The sequence below is a fragment of the Eleutherodactylus coqui genome, chromosome 3 (assembly GCF_035609145.1).
Source record: "Eleutherodactylus coqui strain aEleCoq1 chromosome 3, aEleCoq1.hap1, whole genome shotgun sequence".
NCBI classification, from domain to species: domain Eukaryota; kingdom Metazoa; phylum Chordata; class Amphibia; order Anura; family Eleutherodactylidae; genus Eleutherodactylus; species Eleutherodactylus coqui.
Window position 1 is genome coordinate 236,963,536 of NC_089839.1, and position 25,185 is coordinate 236,988,720.

General features: G+C 42.5%; 1 protein-coding gene across 3 annotated transcripts in view; it reads right to left on the reverse strand.

Annotated features, from left to right (window-relative positions):
- Positions 1 to 25,185, reverse strand: part of LOC136619984 (potassium channel subfamily T member 2) — a 591,696-nt gene that overhangs the window by 276,667 nt on the left and 289,844 nt on the right. For all 3 annotated transcript variants that reach the window (XM_066594713.1, XM_066594712.1, XM_066594711.1), the window contains exon 6: positions 24,953 to 25,027. In XM_066594713.1, coding sequence (XP_066450810.1) covers positions 24,953 to 25,027 — 75 coding nt within the window. The remainder of the gene's footprint in view (positions 1 to 24,952; positions 25,028 to 25,185) is intronic.

Consider the following 25,185-nt stretch of genomic DNA (forward strand, 5'->3'; position numbering starts at 1 on the left):
GCCACAGGCTCCTAATAGCTGCAATCATCGGCGAAAATGGGGAAAATCACCAGGGACAGAGGCAGTGAGCATCAGGGGACCCCGAGACCAGCCCGGTGTCAGTCGGATCTCCAGCGCTATTTAAAAGACCGGAGCTCCCGCTCCCCGCACGCAGCAGGAAAGATGGCGCCGGCAGCAGCTGCAGCCCGATCCACAGCGCAGGAAGGAGAAAGCTCCTCAGATGAAGAAGAAGATGAACCCCTGTCAAAAGGCTTTATGAGAGATTTACTCACCAAAACAATGAAACCGGTAATGACTGAACTTACTGAGATCAAGGAAGAGGTAAGAAACATGGGGAGGAGGGTGGAAGACTTGGAGGGTGCCACAGCCACTATTACCACACACTCAGGGGAGCTAGCTACAGTTGTTAAAGAACAGCATCTCCACTTAAACAGAATGCTCCTTATGCAAGAGGACATAGAAAACAGGAATCGTAGAAATAATGTTTGCATTAAGGGGTTACCGGAATCCTGGGCTCAAGAGACTTTACAGAAAATAGCCATGGAGATTTTCACAGATCTCCTGGGGGCAGACAGAGCTACATCTATTACAATTGAGAGAATTCACAGGGCTCTGAGACCACTACCCGCCCCCAACGACCCCCCAAGAGATGTCATTTGCAGACTCCTGGCCTTTCCTGACACTGCAGCCATCCTAACTGCAGCACGTAGTGCCAGAAATTTGCAATATGATGGAACAGAAATCCAGTTATTCCAAGACCTCTCGCCCACCACCCTAGCCAAACGAAGATTGCTCAGACCCCTCCTTGAAGGTCTCAAAGCAAAGAACATAAGATATGCTTGGCTATACCCGTTTGGCATTGGCATCACCCACAAAGGGAAAAGAATGAACATCCGTTCCCCAGAAGAGCTGCAAGGCTGCTGGCAACATCTGGGGTTAGAGCCCATAGAGTTACCAAACTGGCTCCCCCTCCCAGAGTTCCCGACTCTCACACCCCTCCCCACCCCCGCAAACTGGCAAACAGCTAATCACTCCAAGTCACCTAGGAGCAAACTAAAGAAGAAGACCAGAGAGGAGAGCACCCCCGAGGACACCTGAACCCTCATACATAACCTCAGGTCACCTCTCCAAGACTGTAGGTGTGCAGTCCACCTCCAATCAGTTTCCGGGATAGCCCCCCTTCCTCTCCAATGTTAAAGGGTAACCCGAACTTGTTAGTTCTACCAGTCAAAACCCACAAGTTACAAGCTCCCTCAAGAAAAGTACTCGACCCCGGTCAAAAAACAGAACTGAACCGTTTAGAACATCCTCACAGAAGAAGGAGCCTGCCTGCGCCCCTCCGATCAGGCATCCTTCGATCCAACAAAAACCAAGGACAGGAGTCTTGGTTTCACCTTAGACAAACCTTTTGTCTAACGCATCATACACTCCGCCTCACCCCTTCAGAGAGACTCCTGGCACCTGGGGGACACCCCCCCCCCTTTTGCTCTCTCTGCATCTCTAAGAAAAGAGAACTAAGGACACTATCGTTAAGGACACTATCGTCAGCCCCCGACAAGCCGATCATAAAGGTTTCCTTTGGGATATCTATCCCAACTCCCCCCTCCCTTCCCCTCTCTTTCCCGCCTGTACTCTCTACTCCCCTACCTCTCCGCCTTCTCCCCCCTCGCCTCCCTCTCTCAGGGTCCCCTGAGCCTATCTGAACCTCCGCCGACCGACCACAGGCTCTCCCCCTCGCGCTGTCTCTGTTCCGGCTTCCCGGTCTTCTAGTTTTCTCTGCCACTAGGCCCATATTTCCATCTGAAACAGCTGACAAAATATTTGTTGGAACTTGCCTTAATTACCCTGTTTTATTTCCTCAGATCGTCTGTCTCCGCCGCGTCCCCTCCTAAGCCGGCCGCCGCTCCAGCAAACGCCAAACCGAGATCATGGATCTGATAAGGGTCACATCTTTCAATGTCCGGGGCCTCAACACACCTCAGAAAAGGTACAGTATCTCCCAACTTACCAAAAAATATAAGTCAAAGATTTTATTACTACAAGAGACACATTTTAAGCTAGACAAGTGCACACGCCTACCAGGGAGAGCCTTCACCCAGGGTTACCACAATCCGCACCCGACCTCCGCCTCCAAGGGAGTCTCCACCATGTTTCACAAATCCATCACTTTTAATCTTACGGCCAAATACTCAGACGAGTTAGGTAGGGCCCTATTCTTGAAAGGAACGATCAACAACACCAAGCTAACGGTAGCCAATTTATACGCGCCCAATTCCAACCAAGTAAATTGGCTGATAAACCAGCTAAATATACTAAAAGAGTTTGCAGTGGGCCCGATCATCATAGGTGGGGACCTAAATTCCTCATTGAACCCTCTCCTAGACTCTTCAACGGGAAGATCTTGGATCCCACAAAAACAAATTAAAAAACTCAACAAAACCCTGCAGGACCTGGGGGTCGTGGACACATGGCGAGCACTTAACCCCTCAACAAAAGACTACACCCACTATTCCCGGACACACGCCTCATACCAGAGGTTAGATTACATCCTAACCTCCCACAACTTACTAACAAAAGTAGAAAAAACTAAAATAGAGGCTATTACTGTTTCGGATCATGCACCCATTCATGCAGATATATGGATCACAGGTGAAGGTCCCAGAGAGTGGATCTGGAGGCTCAACAACTCGCTGCTTGACCCAGAAACAGATAGAGCCCATTTATCTAAAATGCTAATAGAGTTTTTCCACCTCAACTCCGTAGGAGACGTGCAGTTCCCTATGATTTGGGAGACACATAAGGCCTACGTTAGGGGCCTACTGATCTCACTGGGAGCGAGAGTCAAAAAACAAAAACAAGCAGAAATAGATGAACTCTTAATAAAAATAGCAAAATTAGAGCAAGCTACCAAACTATCACAAGCTTTAGATAAAATGAGAGAATTGGAAGAGACGAGACGCTCTCTTAAATGCTTATTAGAAACTAGACATAATAAAAAACAAATATACTTCAAGCACTTCACATACGCACACGGCAACAAAGGGAGCAAACTCACATCAGCCCTAATTAAAAAGGCGAAAACTAAGAATCTCATTACAGCAATCAAAAATCACAAGTGCAAAATAGCGACCTCCTCCCAGGAAATAGCCGAATGCTTCCAGAGCTTCTACGCCGATCTGTATGATCTCCAAAGACAAGACCCACACAGAGAGCAAAACAACAGCGAAGAACAAATAAAAAGATTCCTAAACTCTATTAAACTGCCAACACTAGGGGAAAAGGAAGCCACTTCCCTACTCAAACCCATCTCTCTACAAGAAGTAGAGGAAATAATAATGCTCAGCCCTGAGGGGAAAAGTCCGGGCCCGGACGGCCTCTCACTGAGATATTATAAAGTCTTGAAGGACATTCTCGCCCCGAAACTAAGAGACCTCCTAGAAGCGCTCATGTCAGGGAGTTCCCTACCAAAGCAAGCTCAGGAAGCGCACATCACGCTCATACACAAGGAGAAAAAAGACCCACAACTCTGTAGTAATTACAGACCAATATCTTTAATAAATCTAGATATTACATTTTGGGCAAAACTCCTGGCAAGAAGATTAGAGGACCTAATACCATTACTAGTAGACAAAGAACAAACAGGCTTTGTCAAAGGCCGAGAAGGCAGAGAAAACAGCTACAGATTAATACATGCAATAAAATACGCCCAAACTCACAAAATCCCACTGGTTCTGATGAGCACCAACGCTGAAAAGGCGTTCGATAGGGTGAGGTGGAGCTACATGGAAAACGTACTAGCCCACTTTAATCTCCCCCCCCATATTCATTAAAGCAATCCTGTCATTATACAAAGAACCCTATGCGAGATTAAAAATTAATAACATATTATCCCCCCCTTTTAACATAAAGAACGGAACTAGGCAGGGTTGTCCGCTCTCCACGTCCTTGTTTATCCTTGCCATGGAGCCCCTTTTACAGAGTGTGAGAACAAGCTCGAACATACAAGGGCTCAAAATAGGCACAAAAACCCTGAATACTGCAGCTTTCGCAGACGACGTTATGTTCGTGATATCAGAACCGGAAACGAGCATCCCGAACCTAACGTCGCTACTAGAATACTTTGGCTCCGTATCTATTTTTAAAATCAACTATGTGAAATCCACCGTCTTAAATATCTCGTTGACCCAAGCAAGATATGACGCTCTCAGCTCCGGCTCACCCTTCGTTTGGTCTAATACATCAGTAGAGTACCTAGGGGTTATAATTACAAAAAAGACCGAAGACCTATACCATCAAAATTTTACCCCACTATTATCTCAGATTAAACATCTACTCCAGACATACGATCTACCTTCCATTTCATGGATCGGCAGAAAAAACATCCTAAACTCCTACATTCTCCCAAAGATCCTTTATAAACTCAGAATGCTCCCGGTCGCCCTCCCCCAGGCTTTCTTTAAGGCTCTCCGGTCAGCATTCAACGGTTTCACCTGGAGGCAGAGAAGACCCCGCCTGGTGTACAGCCTCATGATTAGGAGGAGGGAGGGATCGGCTTGCCATGTGTCCACGACTACTACTTAGCTACACAACTAAATTATTGGCTAGAACTTACCTCCCCGGAGAAAGACAAGATTCTACATCTACTGGCACTGAACTCACATGGAGACACCCTACAAGAAGATCTGTGGTACCCTGACAAAAACCACTACAGGTCAAAAAAATTCAATCCCCTACTAAAAGGGCCATGCGAGGTATGGGATAAAATGAAAGCAACTCTGGCACCAGACACTTCCCCAGTATCCCCGCTGAGCACCATCAATAAATTGCTAGGGAGATCGACTGACGGCCCAATGAGAAGCCTATGGAAGACATTCAACCAGCTAAAAATAAAAGACCTCCAGTTACACGCCCACAAAAAAGCCCCTGACATCATCCAATCACTGGCCCCCAAGAAAACAATGTCATTCCTACAAGAAGCACATATAACCAATACATTTGAAGACTTTAAGAAAAGGCATAGATCCACTAGAGCCAAAACCCTATTCGAAAAACTACTCAGCCAAGACCCCCCAAAAACCAAAATCAAATCAATTACTTACCTACGCAAAAAGATCATAACACCACCCGACGATTATAAACCCACTTTCATTAGGTCCTGGGAGGACGAGCTAAACGTGGCTCTCTCTTCCTCCGACGTCAAGACAATCCTACAAACCGCCTTAGGCCACTCTCAGTGCATACTGCTACAAGAAAGCCACTACAAGCTTCTCGTAAGGTGGTATAAAACCCCACAGTGGCTTTACGCCTACAAGCTCTCACCACACGACAGATGCTGGAGGTGTAACCTTGGAGTAGGCTCCTACAGACATATATGGTGGGACTGCCCACAAATAGTATCCTTTTGGTCGGAGGTCGAGGGAGTCATAAGGCAACTAAAACCAGGACTTAAGGTAACAGAGGAAATGATATTCCTTTGGAAACCCTCCCCTAACTTCCACCCATTAAAAGACAAACTGATTGCTTTTTTGATAGACGCAGCAAAAGCCCTTATACCTTCCTTCTGGCTCCAAAAAACATCATCTACCCTAACCCAATGGAAAGCGAAGGTAGACTCAATATGTAATATGGAGGAGCTCTCAAGTTGGAACAAAAGAACACACGATAAATTTGCTGAAGTGTGGACCCCTTGGAGGCGGATTGCCTAGATTGGTAAGATATGGAGACCCCAGGACACACCAATATCCCGGGAACAACCCAAATTGTAATGGCGTCCCCCCCCCACCCCCCTGACCCTACACTGGCCGGCTATGTTAGAGGAGGCCCCGGACATTGAATTAAACATCAAACACTAACTCTAAGATCAACCATCCACCAAATTACGGAGGAGATGGACACAGACCAACAACGAGGACTTGGATGGACCGGGGTGCTGGGGGAGTGGAGCGGACGCGGCGGAGAACGGTAGTACACAACTCAGTATACCCTCTCACTGTACCCCCCTCCCACCCCCGCACCCCCATCTCCAAGCCTAAACCCCCCCCCAACCTTCCCCTATCTCCCCCCCCCCCAGTGCTTAAGTTTATTCTCAGTGTTATTGCGTGATCAACCTCGCAGGGCATTCATTCGATGGAGACCCACCAGAAATTCGGATATAAAAAGAACTTACAAGAAGAGCTCCAGAGCTAATGCTGTTTAAATGATCCTCGAAAGTAGATGAGGTTCTGGCATCTACTACCTGCGAGGAGATTGATCGTGCAATCTGTTTACATTGGTTTATATCTGTTTACATCTGTTTACACGTGTGTTTAAGTGTTAATAACCTGTTACATCTTGAAAAACTAATAAAAACTAGATTAAAAAAAAAAAAAATGTACAGAATGCCACAGGCAGTTGCAGCCAATCATAGAAGCTAGTGCTTAAATGCTGACAACTGTGATTGGCTGCAGCAGCCTGTGATACCCCATAAATAGGCTGACTGCAGACTGTCAGCATAGAGTCAATGCAGAAAACTGAGCTGCAGCGCTGGAGATGTTGGGAGAGGTGAGTATAGAATTATTATTTTTATACGTGAAGTGCAGGAATTAAAAAAAATGCTGACAAACTTTTTAAGGGGCATAAAAGGGCAACTATTACTTTGTGAGCATTGAGAGGTATTTTTAGTTTTCTGGCGAACAGAGTGGGCATTATTACTTTGTGGGGAAAGAAAGGGGAACTACTACTATGTGGAGACAAAACGCAGGAAGTAATTTTTGCAGTGATCTCTGCAGGGAAATTATTACTGTGTGCAAGCAGTATTACTTTGTGGAGCACAAGAGGAAGCATTTTTACTGTGGAAAACACTGTAAGGCACATTGGGGGTTGTGGCAAGATTGGGAGAATGTGCAGAGATGAGTTGTAGCTATAAGAAATCACTTTAACTTCATGGAGGAGAAAAGAGAAAGTGGTTAATACTAATGAGAGAACATATCATTGGTTGTCACTGGAGGTAACTGCACTGTAATTAGAGATGAGCGAACGTGCTCGTTTAGGACAATTACTTGATCATCACTTTTTTCGAGTAACTGCCTAATCGGGCGCCGGGGGTGAGTGGGGGGTTGCGCTGGGGAGTGTGGGGGGGGAAGAGAGGGAGAGGGAGCTCCCCCTTGTTCCCCCCTGCTACCCCACGCTCCACCCTGGCGCCCCCTGAATCTTTTCGCCCGAGTAGGCAGTTACTCGAAAAAAACGATGCTCGATCAAGTAATTGTCCTAAACGAGCACGTTCGCTCATCTCTAACTTTAATCACTATTACTGTGTAGAACTGGTATCTAACTATTATATGTTGCCTGTGGTGACTGCATTATATAGAATATAGTAGAGCTGAGCTGCTGTATCTAAGCCATCATACTATAAAGGTTCTCTTATAGATATGCTGCCTCGTTATATATAATGTGTGTATGCATATCAAGGCAAACCACAGCCAGTAGCCAATCAATGTAGATGGGGGGTGGGGGGGGGGGGGGCGTCGGAGGGACAGTAGGTGGCCCAGGCCGTTTCTGCCGTTATACAACGGTGCTATATGCTGGCTAAAGCCAGTACTGCATGAGGTGACAAAATGGATAGGCTCCGACAGCAGAGAGGCTGGCAATATACAGTAAGAGAACCCCGACAGACATCTTCCAACATTGGAGCTGTACAGCCTCAAATCATAATGTCTTCAGACGTCAGACAGTGGATTGGAAAGGGTTAATAATGGGTACGTTTTGACTCACTTCAATTATCATTTATGATAGTCTCAATATACAAATGCATGTAGATGCTTTCTCTACTCAAAATTATGATCATAATATTTGCACTTTGCTAAAAATTTTGATTATTTGATCCTAAAATTGCTATGTGTTATTGAAACTGCTCAGGGGCCGGGCAATTAACCTACCCATCTAGACTTTGGTGCCACAGTTCTGTAGCATGTGACTACAATTACAATATCCTTACAATATCAAGGATTCACCACATAAATATGTCACTCAAAACTAGTAGCGAAATAACACAAATAAGAAATTGTTGAATCATACGCATTATCAGATAACTAAAGGTATATTTTAGTTGTCGAAATATTATACGCTTTAGTTAGTGACAAATGACAATTGTTTCATGTAAGCACAGCCACCAACTGTGTGTCGAACGATAATTCGCTAATAGTCGCTGACTGATCAAAAGTCATCTGGTATAAAGTTGCAGTTGTTCACATTTGAATGAATTTACACGGAGCTATCCCTCAGGAATGATAAGTGCTCTGTGTAAAAGCTTTCAAACAACTGTCATTCGTATGCTTCAGTAACTTCTCTGAGTGATTATCTGAACAATAGTTATTCAGTGTAAAGCTACCCCAACACCCAAAGTTCTAAAGAACCAGAACTAGGTTAGTCATGCTGTAGTTTACAAAGGAAGACCCAACAACTTCTGAAATGCAAACATAGATTAGTGATTTCAGAAAAAGACCATAAGGTTGACTTTTGGAGGTTTTATGGTTTGGGTTTTATGGTTTGGGTTTCTGTCTGTAACGATAGATTTCTGCCTACTGCAGGTTTGCTTTAATTCATTTTCATAGTTTACCACTAAAGATGAGCGAACACCAAAATGTTCGGGTTCGCGTTATTCGAAACGAACTTCCCGCGATGTTCGGGTGTTCGTTTCGAATAACGAACCCCATTGAAGTCAATGGGCGACCGGAACATTTTTGTATTTCGCCGATGCTCGCTAAGGTTTTCATGTGTGAAAATCTTGGCAATTCAAGAAAATGATGGGAACGACACAGCAAGTTCTCCTCTGCCACAGCTGTAACAGCTGTGGCAGAGAAGAACGATGTTAGCCCATTGAATTCAATGGAGCCGTCAATACAGCCGACTCCACTGAATGCAATGGGCTGCCGGCGATCGCGGGATGAATTGTCGGAAAGGGGTTAAATATATAAGCCCTTTCCTGCAATTCATCCAGAAATGTGTAAAAATAAAAAATATATATATACTCACCTGGTGCCGACAGACGGAGTTCAGCGCGGCAGGCTGCAGTTCTCCTGAACTGCTCTGAACAGCTGTTAGTAGTATTCAGCAGCCGGGGATTTAAAATCCCCGCCTGCTGAATAAGATGCCTCTGAATGGTCACAGCCTGACCAATCAGAGGCCAGCCCTCACTCACACCCATTCATGAATTCATGAATGGGTGAGTGAGGGCTGCCTCTGATTGGCTCAGGGGCAGGAGAGTGCCCCTGAGCCAATCAGAGGCAGCCCTCACTCACCCATTCATGAATTCATGAATGGGTGTGAGTGAGGGCTGGCCTCTGATTGGTCAGGCTGTGACCATTCAGAGGCATCTTATTCAGCAGGCGGGGATTTTAAATCCCCGGCTGCTGAATACTACTCACAGCTGTTCAGAGCAGTTCAGGAGAACTGCAGCCTGCCGCGCTGAACTCCGTCTGTCGGCACCAGGTGAGTATATATATATTTTTTATTTTTACACATTTCTGGATGAATTGCAGGAAAGGGCTTATATATTTAACCCCTTTCCGACAATTCATCCCGCGATCGCCGGCAGCCCATTGCATTCAGTGGAGTCGGCTGTATTGACGGCTCCATTGAATTCAATGGGCAAACATCGTTCTTCTCTGTCACAGCTGTTACAGCTGTGGCAGAGAAGAAGGATTTGTCTTCTATATGTTCTCAATGGGGTTGGCGCTGCTGCCGCCGGCCCCATTGAGCGCATATAGAAATGATTTCTCAGGGAAGAAAGTTAAAGTAACCCGAACATCCGAACATCGTGTGGTGTTCGTTACGAATAACGAACATCCCGAACACCCTAATATTCGCCCGAGCATCAAGCTCGGACGAGTACGTTCGCTCATCTCTATTTACCACCTCAAAGCGTTAATGGGATTTTATAAAATTAAATGGGAGAAAATCAAACCCATGACACATGCAATGCAAAAATGTAACAGCCAGTCCATCCCGAAACTGCTAAATCATAATGGGGTCTAGAGATCTAAGTATCACCAAAGCAATAAGAAATAGGAGACACGTCTTCAAACAGCAATACTATCCAATGCCTCTGTCCAAAAAAACACCACACTGTCAATTAAGCTTAAAAAAGGAAAATAATCTAAGATATATATATATTCCTTATTTTAAGTTAAAAATACCAGTGTAATACAGAATTTTAACAACACTGAGCAGCTTTTAGAGCTTAGTATCATGGCTCTTTCAGACAAATGTATTTGTGACGCACATTGATGTCGACGGGTTTGTTTGCATCATCAATTTTTCTGCACGCATTTTGTGCGCACATGAAGACCTGCTCTATTTTGCTGTGTATTTTCACACCAATGGTCCCCATAGAAATGTATGGGAGGTGTGCAAATGCACCTGCAATACGAAATAGGATTTGCAGTACGCTGCAAAAGCCCGCTAGGAAAAGCACACCGGGACCTCATTCGGCTTTACAGCTATTTAAATCAGGGTGGTGGTGTCCTATGCTCATGTGAACATGCCTTGCCTGTGCAAATACAGTATAGTACGCAGGCATGCGCGCAAACAAGCCTTGTTCACTGCGCACATGCATTGCGCTGAAGCGAGCGTATTCGTGATGCACTCGTCCGAAGAAGCCCTTATGTAGCTCACTACTTGTCATTGTTCTTATCTACAAAGCTTCTTCTTGGGTCTGAATTCATTTCTTTGCAATTCTTATTCACGCAGTGACCACCATTTTCATCCTGTTTTTTAAGTGAAGCAATTTTGTAATTCCACTGTTTCAACTCTTCAAACATCTTGCCTTTACCAGTGTTTGGGGGGGGGGGGGTATTTTCTTGTATTTCTCTCTCCCCTTAAAGAAAAAAATACACATTTTTTTTAACTGGAATATGCCCCAAATCTGATCTCAATTACCCTAATGCAGAGCTCCAAATGTTCTGCTTTTCTTCAAACAGCCATAGAGTTAAATAATAAAATTCTGTCCGCCTAAAGGTACCATAAGGGTGAGCCTACTGAAAAAGATTTATTGCTCAATAAAGTGAGAGCTGCATAAATCCTCCTTCTGCAGACTACCTCTAGGGAGGAAAATAATTCTTCAAGACACTTTTAATCAATTTTTTAAAAATTTTGTTTGTTGAGAAAAAAAATGGAACAGGACATTTAAAACAAGAGCTTATAGCTTAGGTAACATGAGCAGCCAATCATGTATACGAGCTATGTCTATATGTGAAGGTTGAAAATCATAAGATCGATAGAGTGTTTTTATATTACAGTATGCATTGGTGTATTCTTAAGACCTAAGGGGAGACTTGGAACTAACTTTAATCTCTGTAAAAGTTACTATATATGTTCAACATTATGTCCTCACGGCATTATTCAATAAAAAGGGTTCATTTAAATAATATTGAAATAGCAAAACAAAAATGTATTTATGAAGTTGATGCTTTTATTTCATGTAGTACAATATTTTTCATGCTTTCAGGCCTTTTGATTGAATTCCTAAATTCCTCCGAAACTGACACTCTACAAACAAAGATATTCTTTTGATATTGTTAGAATGGCCTAATTGACTTATTTATCTAAAGGATATTCTTCAGGAACACTTGGTATTTCTTTACAGTATATTATATTCTTGGGAAAATATTGCTGCTATGCCTGAAATGTTGTTTGTTAAAAATTGCTTGATAGAATCAGTTCATGTCCTGAGGTCTGCTATCGCACTTATAAAAGACTTGGTAATACTGCAGTTGTGTTTTTCCTTGTTGGCACTTAAGGCTTTGAAAATGGGCAATCACGCGAAACAAAAATGGAATTACTTTTGAGAAAATTGCTAAAATACAGGAATGTGTCAAACAACTTTATACTCGTTTCAGAGAGTAATTTACTTTATGGTCAAACTTGTAAAAACTGATGAAATTAAAGTGTATTTTATGTCTGGCTCTGTGGCTTCATCTGAGAAAACACAGGATAGTCCTATTGCCAAAGTCCTCTTGTTATCAGAAGCAAGCCTTGTGTAACAAGATATTTTAGCACAGAATTCCTCATACTTCAATGTGTGCGTTCAGATTTCATGCATTGCTTCTGTAACAATGTCTGCAGTGGAATGATAATGTAATTTATGGCTTGGCAAATAACAGAAAGAAGGTTTCCTGTTGCACAGAGCTTTCAAAATGCATGTAGCAAATCAAGTCCAATCTTCAAGGGAAAAAGCACTTTTATGATAGTATTATGGGGAGCACAGGGCTTTTTCATCACCTTTTATTATTTTTTTAGAGGAAGTGTGGCAAAAAAGCCTCGCAATACTGGCAAAGTATAATTTTATTGATGCAATGATTTTTTTTTTTCTCAATCTATAGATTAAAAAGGTATGTAAAAAATTTTGTTTTAAGCTTTTTAAGATTTTTTTTAAATACATTACAAAATGCTGTTTTAAAAAGCTTAACTTTTATTAAATAATAGTTAAAACACTGGGCCAATATGACATACAAGACACACAAATACACAAAAGACCAACAAAAAGACCTGGGCTACTAATGAAAGCAATCCTAGACATTTTTTTACTAAAACAAAGGCCCATGGGCAACTGCACAGAACAGACAAGATAAGGAAAATACAGATGATGTAGTTTACTAAGTTTAAGTCAAGTGTGCTGCCCTAGAGTTAACACAGGAAAAATTGCTGTCAGCAAATTTCCAAAAACTAAGAATCTTGTTGTTCCTGAACCCCATTAATTGGAGACTGAACATAAGGCTGCATTCCCACGAACGTATATCGGCTCGGTTTTCACGCCGAGCCGATATACGTAGTCCTCATCTGCAGGGGGGGGAGGATGGAAGAGCCAGGAGCAGGAACTGAGCTCTGGCCCCCTCTCTGCCTCCTCTCCGCCCCTCTGCACTATTTGCAATGAAAGGAGGTGGGACAGGGGCGGGGCTAAGTTGCTAGAATTAGCCCCGCCCCCATCCAGCCTCTCCCCATTGCAAATAGTGCAGAGGGGCGGAGAGGAGGCGGAGGCAGAGATGGGGCGGGAGCTCAGTTCCTGCTCCTGGCTCTTCCATCCTCCCCCCCCCCCCCCCCCTGCACATGAGGATGACGTATATCGGCTCGGCGTGAAAACCGAGCCGATATACGTTCGTGGGAATGCAGCCTAAAAGTAAGGTAACTACTGATACTAAATTGCCATTCATGAGCTGTAAATCCAGAATACCATTATTAGAGTAGACAAATAATAGGCTCTCTGCTGTCAAGGATATATTCTGAATATAACTAAATGTCTAAATAGAGTACACTGTTTTAACTTGAAAGATAGACTAACAGGACTATTATCGCTCAAAATGTGTTCAAACAAATGAAGATGAGCGATAATCATCCAGTGAAAATGCAAAAATAATCATTTACTATTCATTCACTATTCCTTATCTCTAAATTTCAGTCAGCGTAAAAAACATAAAAAAGCGATGGATCACGAGCTTCTCGTTGCATGCAAACACTCCCTGCTCAGTGCTTCACAATAAAGGTGCAGCGCTGAGTGAGAAATCAGCAATCCAGCAATGTTCTCTGCCTGTTTAAATGCTCTGCACAAGCATTAATGACCTTAGCGGTGACATCAGTGTTTGTCAGTCATTTAGATGACTTTTGTCCCATGTAAAAGGAACATTACTCTAGACAAACCCAAGCACAATTTCACAATGAGCTCCAGCTAATGGATAAACTGTAATCCCAATCACTAATGATAGGTGTCAAGATAGACAAGAGAAGATAGTGAATACTGATACTGGCGGCATGCATATGTGGTTTAAATAGCCCACCATACAGCACCTACCTAAAGGGGCTCGGTCAGCCATTAAGCAGAATCCTTTGTTCATCTAATCCCCCATCACAGGTGATGTGCATCAGGAAATCCTTTAGCGTTACCATACTTTTATGCTCAGTCTCCAATTGATGAGGTTCAGGAAATTTGCTGACAGCGAATTTTCCTGTTCCAACCCTGGGGCAGCACACCTGATTTCAGTTTAGTAATCTACATCATCTGTATTTTCCTTTTCTTGTCTAATCTGTGCGGCTGCCCATGGATCTTCGTTTTAGTAACAAGTAGTCTGGGATTGTTTTCATACATAGCTCAGACTTTTTTGTTGGTCTTTTGTGTATTTGTGTGTCTTGTACATCATATTAGCCTAATGTTTTAACTATTATTTTATAAAGGTTACATTTTGGGGGTGTCTCCAGTGACTTTGGTTATATATTTTGACACTCTCCTTGGTCCTTCTGTGGTTCTACAAAATGCTATTAAACTTGGGGTTCTCCCAACTACCTGCTCACTAACAACTAGAGTACAGTAGTTCTATGGAAACTGTTTGGGTAAGAATACAAGGAGAGTACAACAGAAAGGACACTTTTGTAGGCATTTACTATAGGCCACCTGGAGAAACAGAAGATATTGATGAACTTTTTCTACATCAGATGGCCAAACTCTCAAAAAGCATGACATAGTGATTATGGGGGATTTTAACTATCCAGACATTTGTTGGGAATCTCTCTCAGGTAAAAGTAATGGATCCAACAAATTCTTATCCACTCTTGCTGACAATTTTATCTTCCAAAAGGTAGAAGAGAAAACAAGAGGATCTGCAATCTTGGACCTAATTCTTACCAGCAGGTAGGGGATGGTTGAGGAAGTAAGGGTGGCTGGGACCTTAGGAGGCAGTGATCATGCTATCCTTGAATTTTAAGTAAAAAGGGGAGTAAGACCTGAGAAAACCCAGACCTCAAGGTTAGATTTCAGAAAGGCAGATTTTAATTAACTCAGAAAGAGGATAGGAAGTATCTAATGGCTGGGTGTTCTTAAGGACAGAAATGTCCACGAAGGTTGGGAAATATTGCGAAATGAGATTCTCAAAGCACAATCATTAACAATCTCTAAAGAAGGAAGAATGGGAAGCATTTAAAGAGACAGGATGGATGAACACAGAACTTGCACACTTGTTAAAAATGAAGAAAAATATGTTTATCAAATGGAAAGGGGGGGGGATATCTAAAGAAGAATATAATGCGGTCTGCAGAAACTGTAGGACAAGTGTCAGAAAAGCTAAAACTAATAACGAATTGAGGCTTGTAACAGAGGCCAACAGCAATAAAATGTCAAAAGCAAAGGAAAAGATGCTACTGGATGCTTACAAGATGAAAATGGTAATTTGGTTAAGAATGATGTTGAAAAGGCCGAACGTTTAAATTCCTATTTTGTATGTGTTTTCTCTCAGAAAGTAGATGGAACGTAAATTTATCTTCCCTGTGCTATTGGGGGAATAAAAGAACACAGACTATCCATAAGCAGAGAAATGGTGAGGGAACACGCAGCTAACTTAAATGAATTTAAGTCTCAAGGTCCAGATGAATTATATTCTAGGATACTAAAGGAAGCAGCAGAGGTAATTGCTGAACCACTTGCCATAACCTTTGAAAATTACTGGAGAACAGGAGAAGTCCCAGACGATTGGAAAGGGGCAAATATTATTCCTATCTTCAAAAAAGGGAAAAAGGTGGATCCAGGAAACTATATGCCTGTGAGCCTGACTTCTATACGGACCGGGAAAGATCTTTGAACAAATCATTAAACCGCATGTATGCAGGTGCTTGGATAAAAATGGAGTAATTAGAGCCAGCATGGGTTTGTAACAAACAAGTCATGCCAGATGACTCTAATTTCCTTCTATTACAGAATCCCTGACTGCGTTGATCAGGGAAATGTGGCGGATACAGTATATCTTGACCTTAGTAAAGCATTTGACAAAGTATCTCATACAAATATGGGATTGACAAGGCAACTGTTAGGTGGATTCACAACTGTCTGAGTGATCGCACTCAAAGAGTGGTCTTAAATGGCTGCAAATCCAAGTGTAAGAATATATCAAGTGGGGTACCACAAGGCTCTGTCCTCGGCCCAGTGTTGTTCAAAGCTAGGAGGGATAGCTAACACTAGGGAAAAGAGAGAGAGTATTCAAAAAGATCTAGAAAAGCTTGAACAGTGGGTGGTGACAAACAGAATAGTATTTAACAAGGAGAAATGCAAAGTCCTACATTTGGGCAAGAAAAATGAAAAAAATACATACATAATAAGAAAAATTGGGCTATGCAGCACATGTGAAAAAGACTTGGGTATACTAATAGATCATAGACTGAACATGAGTCAACAATGTGATGCAGCAGCCAAAAAGGCAAACACAATTCTGGGATGTATTAAGAGAAGCATAGAGTCTAGATCACATAAGGTAATTATCCCCCTCTACTGTTTCTTAGTCAGACCTCATCTGGAATATTGTGTCCAGTTCTGGGCACCCCACATTAAAAAAAACATTGACAAATTGGAGCAAGTTCAGAGAAGAGTTACCAAGATGGTGAGCGGTCTGCAAATCATGTACTATAAGGAACGGTTAAAGGATTTGGGAATGTTTAGCTTGCAAAAAAGAAGGCTGAGAGGAGATTTAATAGCTGTCTACAAATATCTGAAGGGCTGTCACAGTGCAGAGGGATCAGCCCTATTTTCATTTGCACAAGGAAAGACTAGAAGCAATGGGATGAAACTGAAGGGAGGAGACACAAATTAGATATTAGAAAAAACGTTCTCACAGTGAGGGTGATCAATGAGTGGACCACTTTACCATGGGAGGTGGTGAGTTCTCCTTCAATGGAAGTGTTCAAAGGCTGGACAAATATCTGTCTGGGATGATTTAGTGAATCCTGCACTGAGCATGGGCTTAGGCCAGATGACGCTGGAGGTCCCTTCCAACTCTACCATTCTATGATTAAAGGGTTAGTGCCAATTGTGGCCATTGCTGACCAGTGTTAGCTGTTTAACACAACAGTCACCTGTCAAGAATGAAGCAGGCCCAGCTTCTGCGCCTGCTCCATACATCCCCCACTGGCAGAAAGCATGCATGTATGCCCTCTTGTGCAGGCTACCACCAACAAATTCTTTTTCATTGTAAGTCAAAAGATGTTATAGGGTCTAGTCCGCGGGTAGTAACTTTATCATATACATCATAGCCGCAATTATAGAATGAATTCAAGATATTTCAAATCCACTCATATGAGTATTGTTAAAATTGATCCAAGTCAACAAAATAGGGGAAATGTATAAAACAAGTGGAAAAAACCTAAAAAGTTACCAATAGCAACTAATCAAATTCAAGCTTTAATTTCTCACAGGCCCCTTAAAAATCGAAAGATTCAAATCTGATCTATTCCAGTCCAAGTAGTACTGAGCTAATCCTTCTCAGAAATTACCTTACAGTAGGTCACAGATCTATTGTTGACCATTATGCTGTATATTGATCTAGGGTGCTTTATGCTTTTTGGACCTGAAGTAATAAAAGCAAGTAGCACACAAGTCAAACGTGGTCTTTTTAGTTCTTGCTAATGTTATCCAATCAACTGCTTGCTAAAAAGATTCATGTTTGATTAGGTTCAAAACAATTAGGCCACTTGTGACATTAGTTGATAGCTCTTGTCTTCAACGCTGAAGTGCACCAGTAAAGTAGGACCATAGAAATGTCAGATTTTCTTTTTTTTCCTGATTGAAATCTGACAATAAAACCAGTTCAGTTTCTTTTATTGCAGAGTTGTTTTAATATTTTATGATACTTTCTAGAAACTTCTACTTTCACAGTGTTGTCAATTTACAATCTCAGCTCACAGCAGTCCATAACATCTACAATTTAGACATACATAAATAAAATTGTTTTTTAGCTCTGGTAAATTAGAGTCATAGTTTCCAATATAGAAGTAATTTTCTGTTGCCAGGAGGTTACACAAGCTGTGTAATTAAAGTACTAAGTTAAAAATATAGACTTAAAGAGCTAAATAGCCAGAGGCATTAGAATTACAGTCAACACAGTTTTTGCTGGAGCCTGTTGGATTAAAAAGAGAAATAGTAGATTTTATTGTTGTTGACATGGACCCTATGCTGTATGTGAGGGAGACATGGATCTCAGGAAAAGTAAAAGGGAACTAAAAGGGCCCACTACTCGTGGTGGTTACTTCTTACGGTGGTTACTAGTAGAGATGAGCGAACGTACTCGTCTGAGCTTGATGCTCGGGCGAATATTAGGGTGTTCGGGATGTTCGTTATTCGTAACGAACACCACACGATGTTCGGATGTTCGGGTTACTTTAACTTTCTTCCCTGAGAAATCTTTTCTATATGCGCTCAATGGGGCCGGCGGCAGCAGCGCCAACCCCATTGAGAACATATAGAAGACAAATCCTTCTTCTCTGCCACAGCTGTAACAGCTGTGACAGAGAAGAACGATGTTTGCCCATTGAATTCAATGGAACCGGCAATACAGCCGACTCCACTGAATGCAATGGGCTGCCGGCGATCGCGGGATGAATTGTCGGAAAGGGGTTAAATATATAAGCCCTTCCCTGCAATTCATCCAGAAATGTGTAAAAATAAAAAATATATATATACTCACCTGGTGCCGGCAGACGGAGTTCAGCGCGGCAGGCTGCAGTTCTCCTGAACTGCTCTGAACAGCTGTGAGTAGTATTCAGCAGCCGGGGATTTAAAATCCCCGCCTGCTGAATAAGATGCCTCTGACTGGTCACAGCCTGACCAATCAGAGGCAGCCCTCACTCACCCATTCATGAATTCATGAATGGGTGTGAGTGAGGGCTGGCCTCTGATTGGTCAGGCTGTGACCATTCAGAGGCATCTTATTCAGCAGGCGGGGATTTTAAATCCCTGGCTGCTGAATACTACTCACAGCTGTTCAGAGCAGTTCAGGAGAACTGCAGCCTGCCGCGCTGAACTCCGTCTGCCGGCACCAGGTGAGTATATATATATTTTTAATTTTTACACATTTCTGGATGAATTGCAGGGAAGGGCTTATATATTTAACCCCTTTCCGACAATTCATCCCGCGATCGCCGGCAGCCCATTGCATTCAGTGGAGTCGGCTGTATTGACGGCTCCATTGAATTCAATGGGCTAACATCGTTCTTCTCTGCCACAGCTGTTACAGCTGTGGCAGAGGAGAACGATCGTTATGCTGACAGTGCGGGGGGGGGGGTCTCACTCTTGCCGCTATTGTGGCTTAATAGTGGGACCTGTGAACTTGAGATGCAGCCCAACATGTAGCCCCTCGCCTGCCCTATCCGTTGCTGTGTCGTTCCCATCATTTTCTTGAATTGCCAAGATTTTCACACATGAAAACCTTAGCGAGCATCGGCGAAATACAAAAATGTTCCGGTCGCCCATTGACTTCAATGGGGTTCGTTATTCGAAACGAACACCCGAACATCGCGGGAAGTTCGTTTCGAATAACGCGAACCCGAACATTTTGGTGTTCGCTCATCTTTAGTTACTAGGTTACATTATTTATTACATGACTGTTAACAGTCCCTACATTGTCTACATTAGTAAATCTACTTTAGTGTAGGGTTATGCCACAGCCCTTTCCTAGATCCTTAGGCCTCATGTCCACGGCCAAAAGAAGAATTAAAATCTGCAGCGGATTTTAACTCTTCTCCTGCCCGCAGATCCGCGTCCCATAGGGATGCATTGACCACCCGCGAGTAGATAAATACCCGTGGATGGTCAATAAAAGTGATTTTAAAAGAAATGGAGCATGAAAATTCTGGACCATGCTCCATTTTCGTGCGGGTCTCCCGCGGGCTTCCATTGAAGCCTATGGAAGCCGTCCGGATCCGCGGGAGACAAAAATCGGAATTTACTCACCCGGTCTGGATCTTCTCTTCGCCGCGGCTTCATCTTCTCTCCGTCGCGGCCGGATCTTTTTTCTTCAGACCGGCGCATGCGCAGGGCACGCAACCGACGTGCCTTGCGCATCCGCCGGGCCGAGAAAGAAGATCCGGCCGCGACGGAGAGAAGATGAAGCCACGGCGAAGGGAAGATCCGGAGCGGGCGAGAGGTATGTTAAATCTTATTTTTATGCCTCATGTCCGCGGGGCAGGAGGGACCCGCTACGGATTCTCCATGGAGAATCCGTAGCGGGCCTGATTTTCCCCGTGGACATGAGGCCTTAGTGCTTGTTGATCTAGGATCTTTCCTGCAATGTTTTATGTCTTCTGGGTCATGCAGCACCCCCTTCACAGAAATCTTAGCACATATTTCTTCTCTGTCCACAACATTTGCCTTCCTTAAACTGAGCCCTTAGTGTCTGTCTCCAGCAGCCCCACAATTCCTGGCATCTCTGCTGTCTCTATCTATAGACCTAGATCTCCATATGCCCACACTTTACACAGATACATATCTGATCTTCTTAGTTGGTGCCAGCCAACACCTTTTTAAGTGACTCTTCCTATTGCCTTTATGAGGTTATGCTCTAGCTGAGTCATATTTAACATCACACAAGAGCCAACATAGCACAGAGCAATGTCCGAAATAGGGGTGCAACAACACTGTCTGTTGGCCAGACCCACTTCTGCTCTTTACATATACATAGTAGTCTGTAGGGGGCTGCTGATGGGACTGGAGAGACCCCGGCCACATATTAGCACATATTTACAAGGGAAATGAAAATCATAGAATGGTAGAGTTGAAAGGGACCTCCAGGGTCATTGTGTCCAACTCCCTGCTCAATGCAGAAAAATCTGCTGTTCAACTGAGTATTTGATTTGACTTTGATGTTATAGTCCAAAGCAAATTGAACTTATCCCTTTTTCTGCTAAGATCAGCTGTTGCAGCTAGTGAAGCAGCAATCCTGTATCCTATATAGCAGGAAAATAAAGTTATCAGTGTAGCACAGACTTTTATGGGTTGTCTGGTTGGCATAATTCCTTTCATTTAGAAAAGTCCTTGATAATAAGTTTAGGACAGGGTGTCCTGTAACTGGGACCCCCACTAAGCGCCAGTACCTAGGAAAACTACTCAATCTTTTTAAGCATGAATATTTCATTTTAATTGTTAGCAGTGAGAGAAACAAAGTAATCCCGTAGATATGATACCTCTGAATAGTTTTCGAACCTACTTGGGGATCTTCCTTAGACTTAATAGAATAGAGCCAAAGAAGGATTATATATATATATATATATATATATATATATATATATATATATATATATATATATATATATATATATATATATATATATATATATATATATATATATATATATATATCCTAGGTATCTTATAGTCCTGCTGTGAGGTTCATGATTGCCATACAGGATCAAGTCATAAACACAAAAACTACAGAATACATATCCTAAATGGCACCATACTTACCGATGACATGTGCAGAAAATGCTACACTGTACCAGAACCCAATACAACATGTCCACTCCAACTCTTGGCACAGACAGAACCAAATAGCAAACATAAAACACCAAGACCTGGTACACAAGCACAAACTATCAGACTCTTATATTCAATAATAAAAATACACTCCACAGGGTTAGCACGTGCAAATTGTACTACGACAGAGCCGTAATAACATGCAAAACCACCCACCACAACAGACCGGACATCACACTCATTGACAAACATAAAACAACATACATCATAGACATCTCCATCCGAAACACAACATTCAAAATATATACATTGAGGAAATCAATCAATACACTGAACTCAGGCAGAAGGTGAGACACCTGTGGAGAATGGATAGGCCTCCTGCACATGGGCGGATCAGGACCGTGCATGCAGGATGTGCGCAGCGGAGTTCGACTCGATGCCCGGCCGGTGACCCCTGCGTACCTGTCCACCGTCTTTTTTTCTCTGCTGTGGATGTCCCAGCCGGCATTTCGTCGTGCATGCGCAGTAGGCACCGGCGCTAGGCGTCGACGCATATCCCACGATAGTTCCGCAGTGCTCACTGCGGAAGTGGGGTGGGACGTACGGCTTCCACTGACTTCAATGGAAGCTGTCTGTGCGCAGGCTGCACAGAATTGCAGCATGAAATCGATTTCCGCTCATGAAGATGAGCTCACGTATTTCCATATCATGGTATGGGGTGGTATTTGCTGTGAAGTCCGAAGGCCGCCAACCGCGGACTCAGCAATGCAGATCCGCCTGTGTGCAGGAGGCCATAGTATACTCATTGTTCCCATCATCCTCTTTACCACTGGGGTTGGACCACATACACATAAGTCTAGAAACTTTACATCTAAACAAAAACATATAAATTTTACTGCAGAAAGCAGCCGTACTAAATACAAGTCACATTGTCAGGAAGTTTCTAGACCTGGACACATACAAACACACAGGTTTAATTTTTGCATTGCTATGGTCGCTCTGCCTTGACCGTTGTCCAGCTTAGCACTTGGTACCAGTATTAACCGAGTTAAACATTTAATACATAATAATAATACTGTGGGTTTAGTGTGTTTTTTCCTATCTGAAGCCTTAAAATGATAATGTCATGTCTTGAGACAATTTAGTTAATGGGTTTATTATCCATAATATTTCTTAAGGCCCATTTACACGTAACGATTATCGCTCAAAAGTCTTTCAAATGACCGAAAATTATGGATAATCATACATGTAAATGTGGGCATTGTGCAGTTTTTGCTTGACTGATGATTTTAAGGTGAACTTAAAATCCATCGTTCAGCTAGTGAGATATAAAGTATCTCTCAATAGACCACAAGCTATTATCTCCATGTAAGTCAGCAGATGACATTGTAATCTGTCGGCAGCTGCGAAGAGAACAATGCAGCTGTTTGCACAGCTGGACGTGTGATTAATCACATGCTGGGCTCTCCAAGCAGCTCCTGGAGGCCCTTTTATGTGCAAATGAAGATGATAAAGTGTTAATGACGATTAATAGCTATTAACACTTTATGCAAATAGATCGCAAAATCTTTCAATCTTTCAATCGTTTGAAAGATTATCTTTGTGTGTAAATGGGCGTAGTGAACTCCTTGTCTTTGAGAAAACTAACTTCTGTTTACCATATGTTTGACCAATTTTAGTGATCTATTGATGTTTTAGGACTATTTTAGTCCTATTGATGTTTTAGGGCTCATTCACATCAGGTTCCTTTCAAAAGCTTCTTCACTGATTTCTGCTAGAAAACAGGACATACTATTGCAGAATTTACAGTGAATGTGATCATTACACTGTAATTTTTTTGCAAAATGCTAGACTAGTGGGTGGTAATCGAACGGATCCCATTACAGTCAATGTGGGTCCATTCAGCGCCTTTCATTTCCATCAAAAGTCTCCGAATGAAGCATTTTATTCCATAAATCTTCAAATATCTCTGGCAATATTAATACTTAAATACGGAAATGGTTCTTCCTTACCTGAAATCCCATATCTCAAGGAATAAATATCACAATTTAAAGGCATTAGAGTTGCTTTGGTCCAGTTAATTTAGCCTGGCCCACAGACCAAATTCCTCTACCTTCCCAGTAATTCGGTCAAGAGAATCCTCCATTTTGGCGAAAGAGAGCAGAATATTATCTGCATATAATGCTAGGATGTCCCCTCTCCCCTTGCATCCAAACCCCTTAATATTCTGTTCTTGCCTAATTTGCTGCTAACATCTATACAAATAAAGTAAAGATGAGGCTTGAGTTCTGTGAATGGTTGAACACATGAATCCTGTCATTAAGTTTCTAGCTCTGAAAATAACTTGTGAATTGTATGAACTCTATGAAGCTGCTAATTGGCTAAGAGGAAGCATGTGATACAATATATGTCTATGCAGAACCAGTGATTTGTTTTCAGCACCTTTTGGTATTTTAAAGGGGTATCCTGGAGAGCCTTGTGTGCGCAGAGTGTTATGGCAGCAGAATGCAATCCTAAGCTTTCACTCATGACCTGAAGGTTGTAGGTTCAATCCCCATGTGGTTCAGGTAGAGGGCTCAAGGTTGACTCAGCATTCCATTCTTCTGAGGTCAGTGAAAAGAGTACCCAGATGACTTAGGTAGGCAATGGCAAATCACCCCCCAAAAGCAGTCTGCCAGAAAATGTCACGATGTGACATTATCCTAGGAGTCAGTCTCAACTTGGTGCTTGTACCAAGGGGGCTTTATTTCTACCTTATCCTGGAAAAAAGCAAAATGTCCGTAATGTTTCCACTTATTGTTATTATTACAAATGTTGATCTAAATTGTCAAACTGAACTTCAGTACCTTTGTTTGCTGACCTGCACCACAGCTGCTTTTCAGACAGTTTCAGATTTCTACATTGTTATTTAAATTGACCGCCAGGGAGAACAAAAACTGCATCTCCCACAATGCCTCATTGCCAGTTACTGATGAGTGCTCATTTATAACTGTAAAAAATGTGTGGTCATTACAGAATGTGAAGGCACTGAGCATGCCTGACCAGTAAAACAGTGGAGAGTACAGGTCGTAACCACTGGATACCAATAGAGGAGACCTCGGGTACAGCAATATCTCTGCAGCTTTGTAAAAGGAGTTAAAACATTATATAGCAAAATTAAATGTTATGCCTTATGAAGCATATATATTTTACTGTGATTTGCTGGAAAAACCCTTTAAAGGGGTTGTCTTGTGGCAGCAAGTGGGGGTTAAGCACTTCTGTATGGCCATATTAATGCACTTTGTAATATACATCGTGCATTAAATATGAGCCATACAGAAGTTATTCACTTACCTGCTCCGTTGCTGGCGTCCTCGTCTCCATGGTGCCGTCTAACGCTGTCTTCTCCTTCCATTTAGACGCGCTTGCGCTGTGCGGTCTTCTGCTGTGTTCAATGGAGCCGCTCCGGCGTGCTTGCGCCGGAGAGCTGGTCTGCGCATGCGCAGAAGACCTCGGCCATACAGAAGTATATAACCCCACTTGCTCCCGCGAGACAACCCCTTTAAGGGACTGCATAGTATATGTAATTATACTTACTAGCATAAGTCTAATGGGACATTTCCTTGAGTCTATAGTTCTGTTATAGTGATAAGACTAACTCTGGGGACTAAAAAGCTTGGAGTCCAGTTAAATGCATAATCTATTGCAATACCAAATACTTACTGTAATAATGAATGGCACAGTGTTAATCATTTCCAATATGAAAGGTATTCTCAAAATCTGTTCCCAGATATTTCCCTTTGAAGAAAATAAATACAACATATAAGTGTTCAAAATTAAAATTCGCTTGAATAATCAAAGTATTTCTCTATAGTATATTTGTAAACTGCATTCCATATTGTCATAGAAAGCTTATGTTACAGTTTTCTTCACTATATAGATATTTTTACTATCTA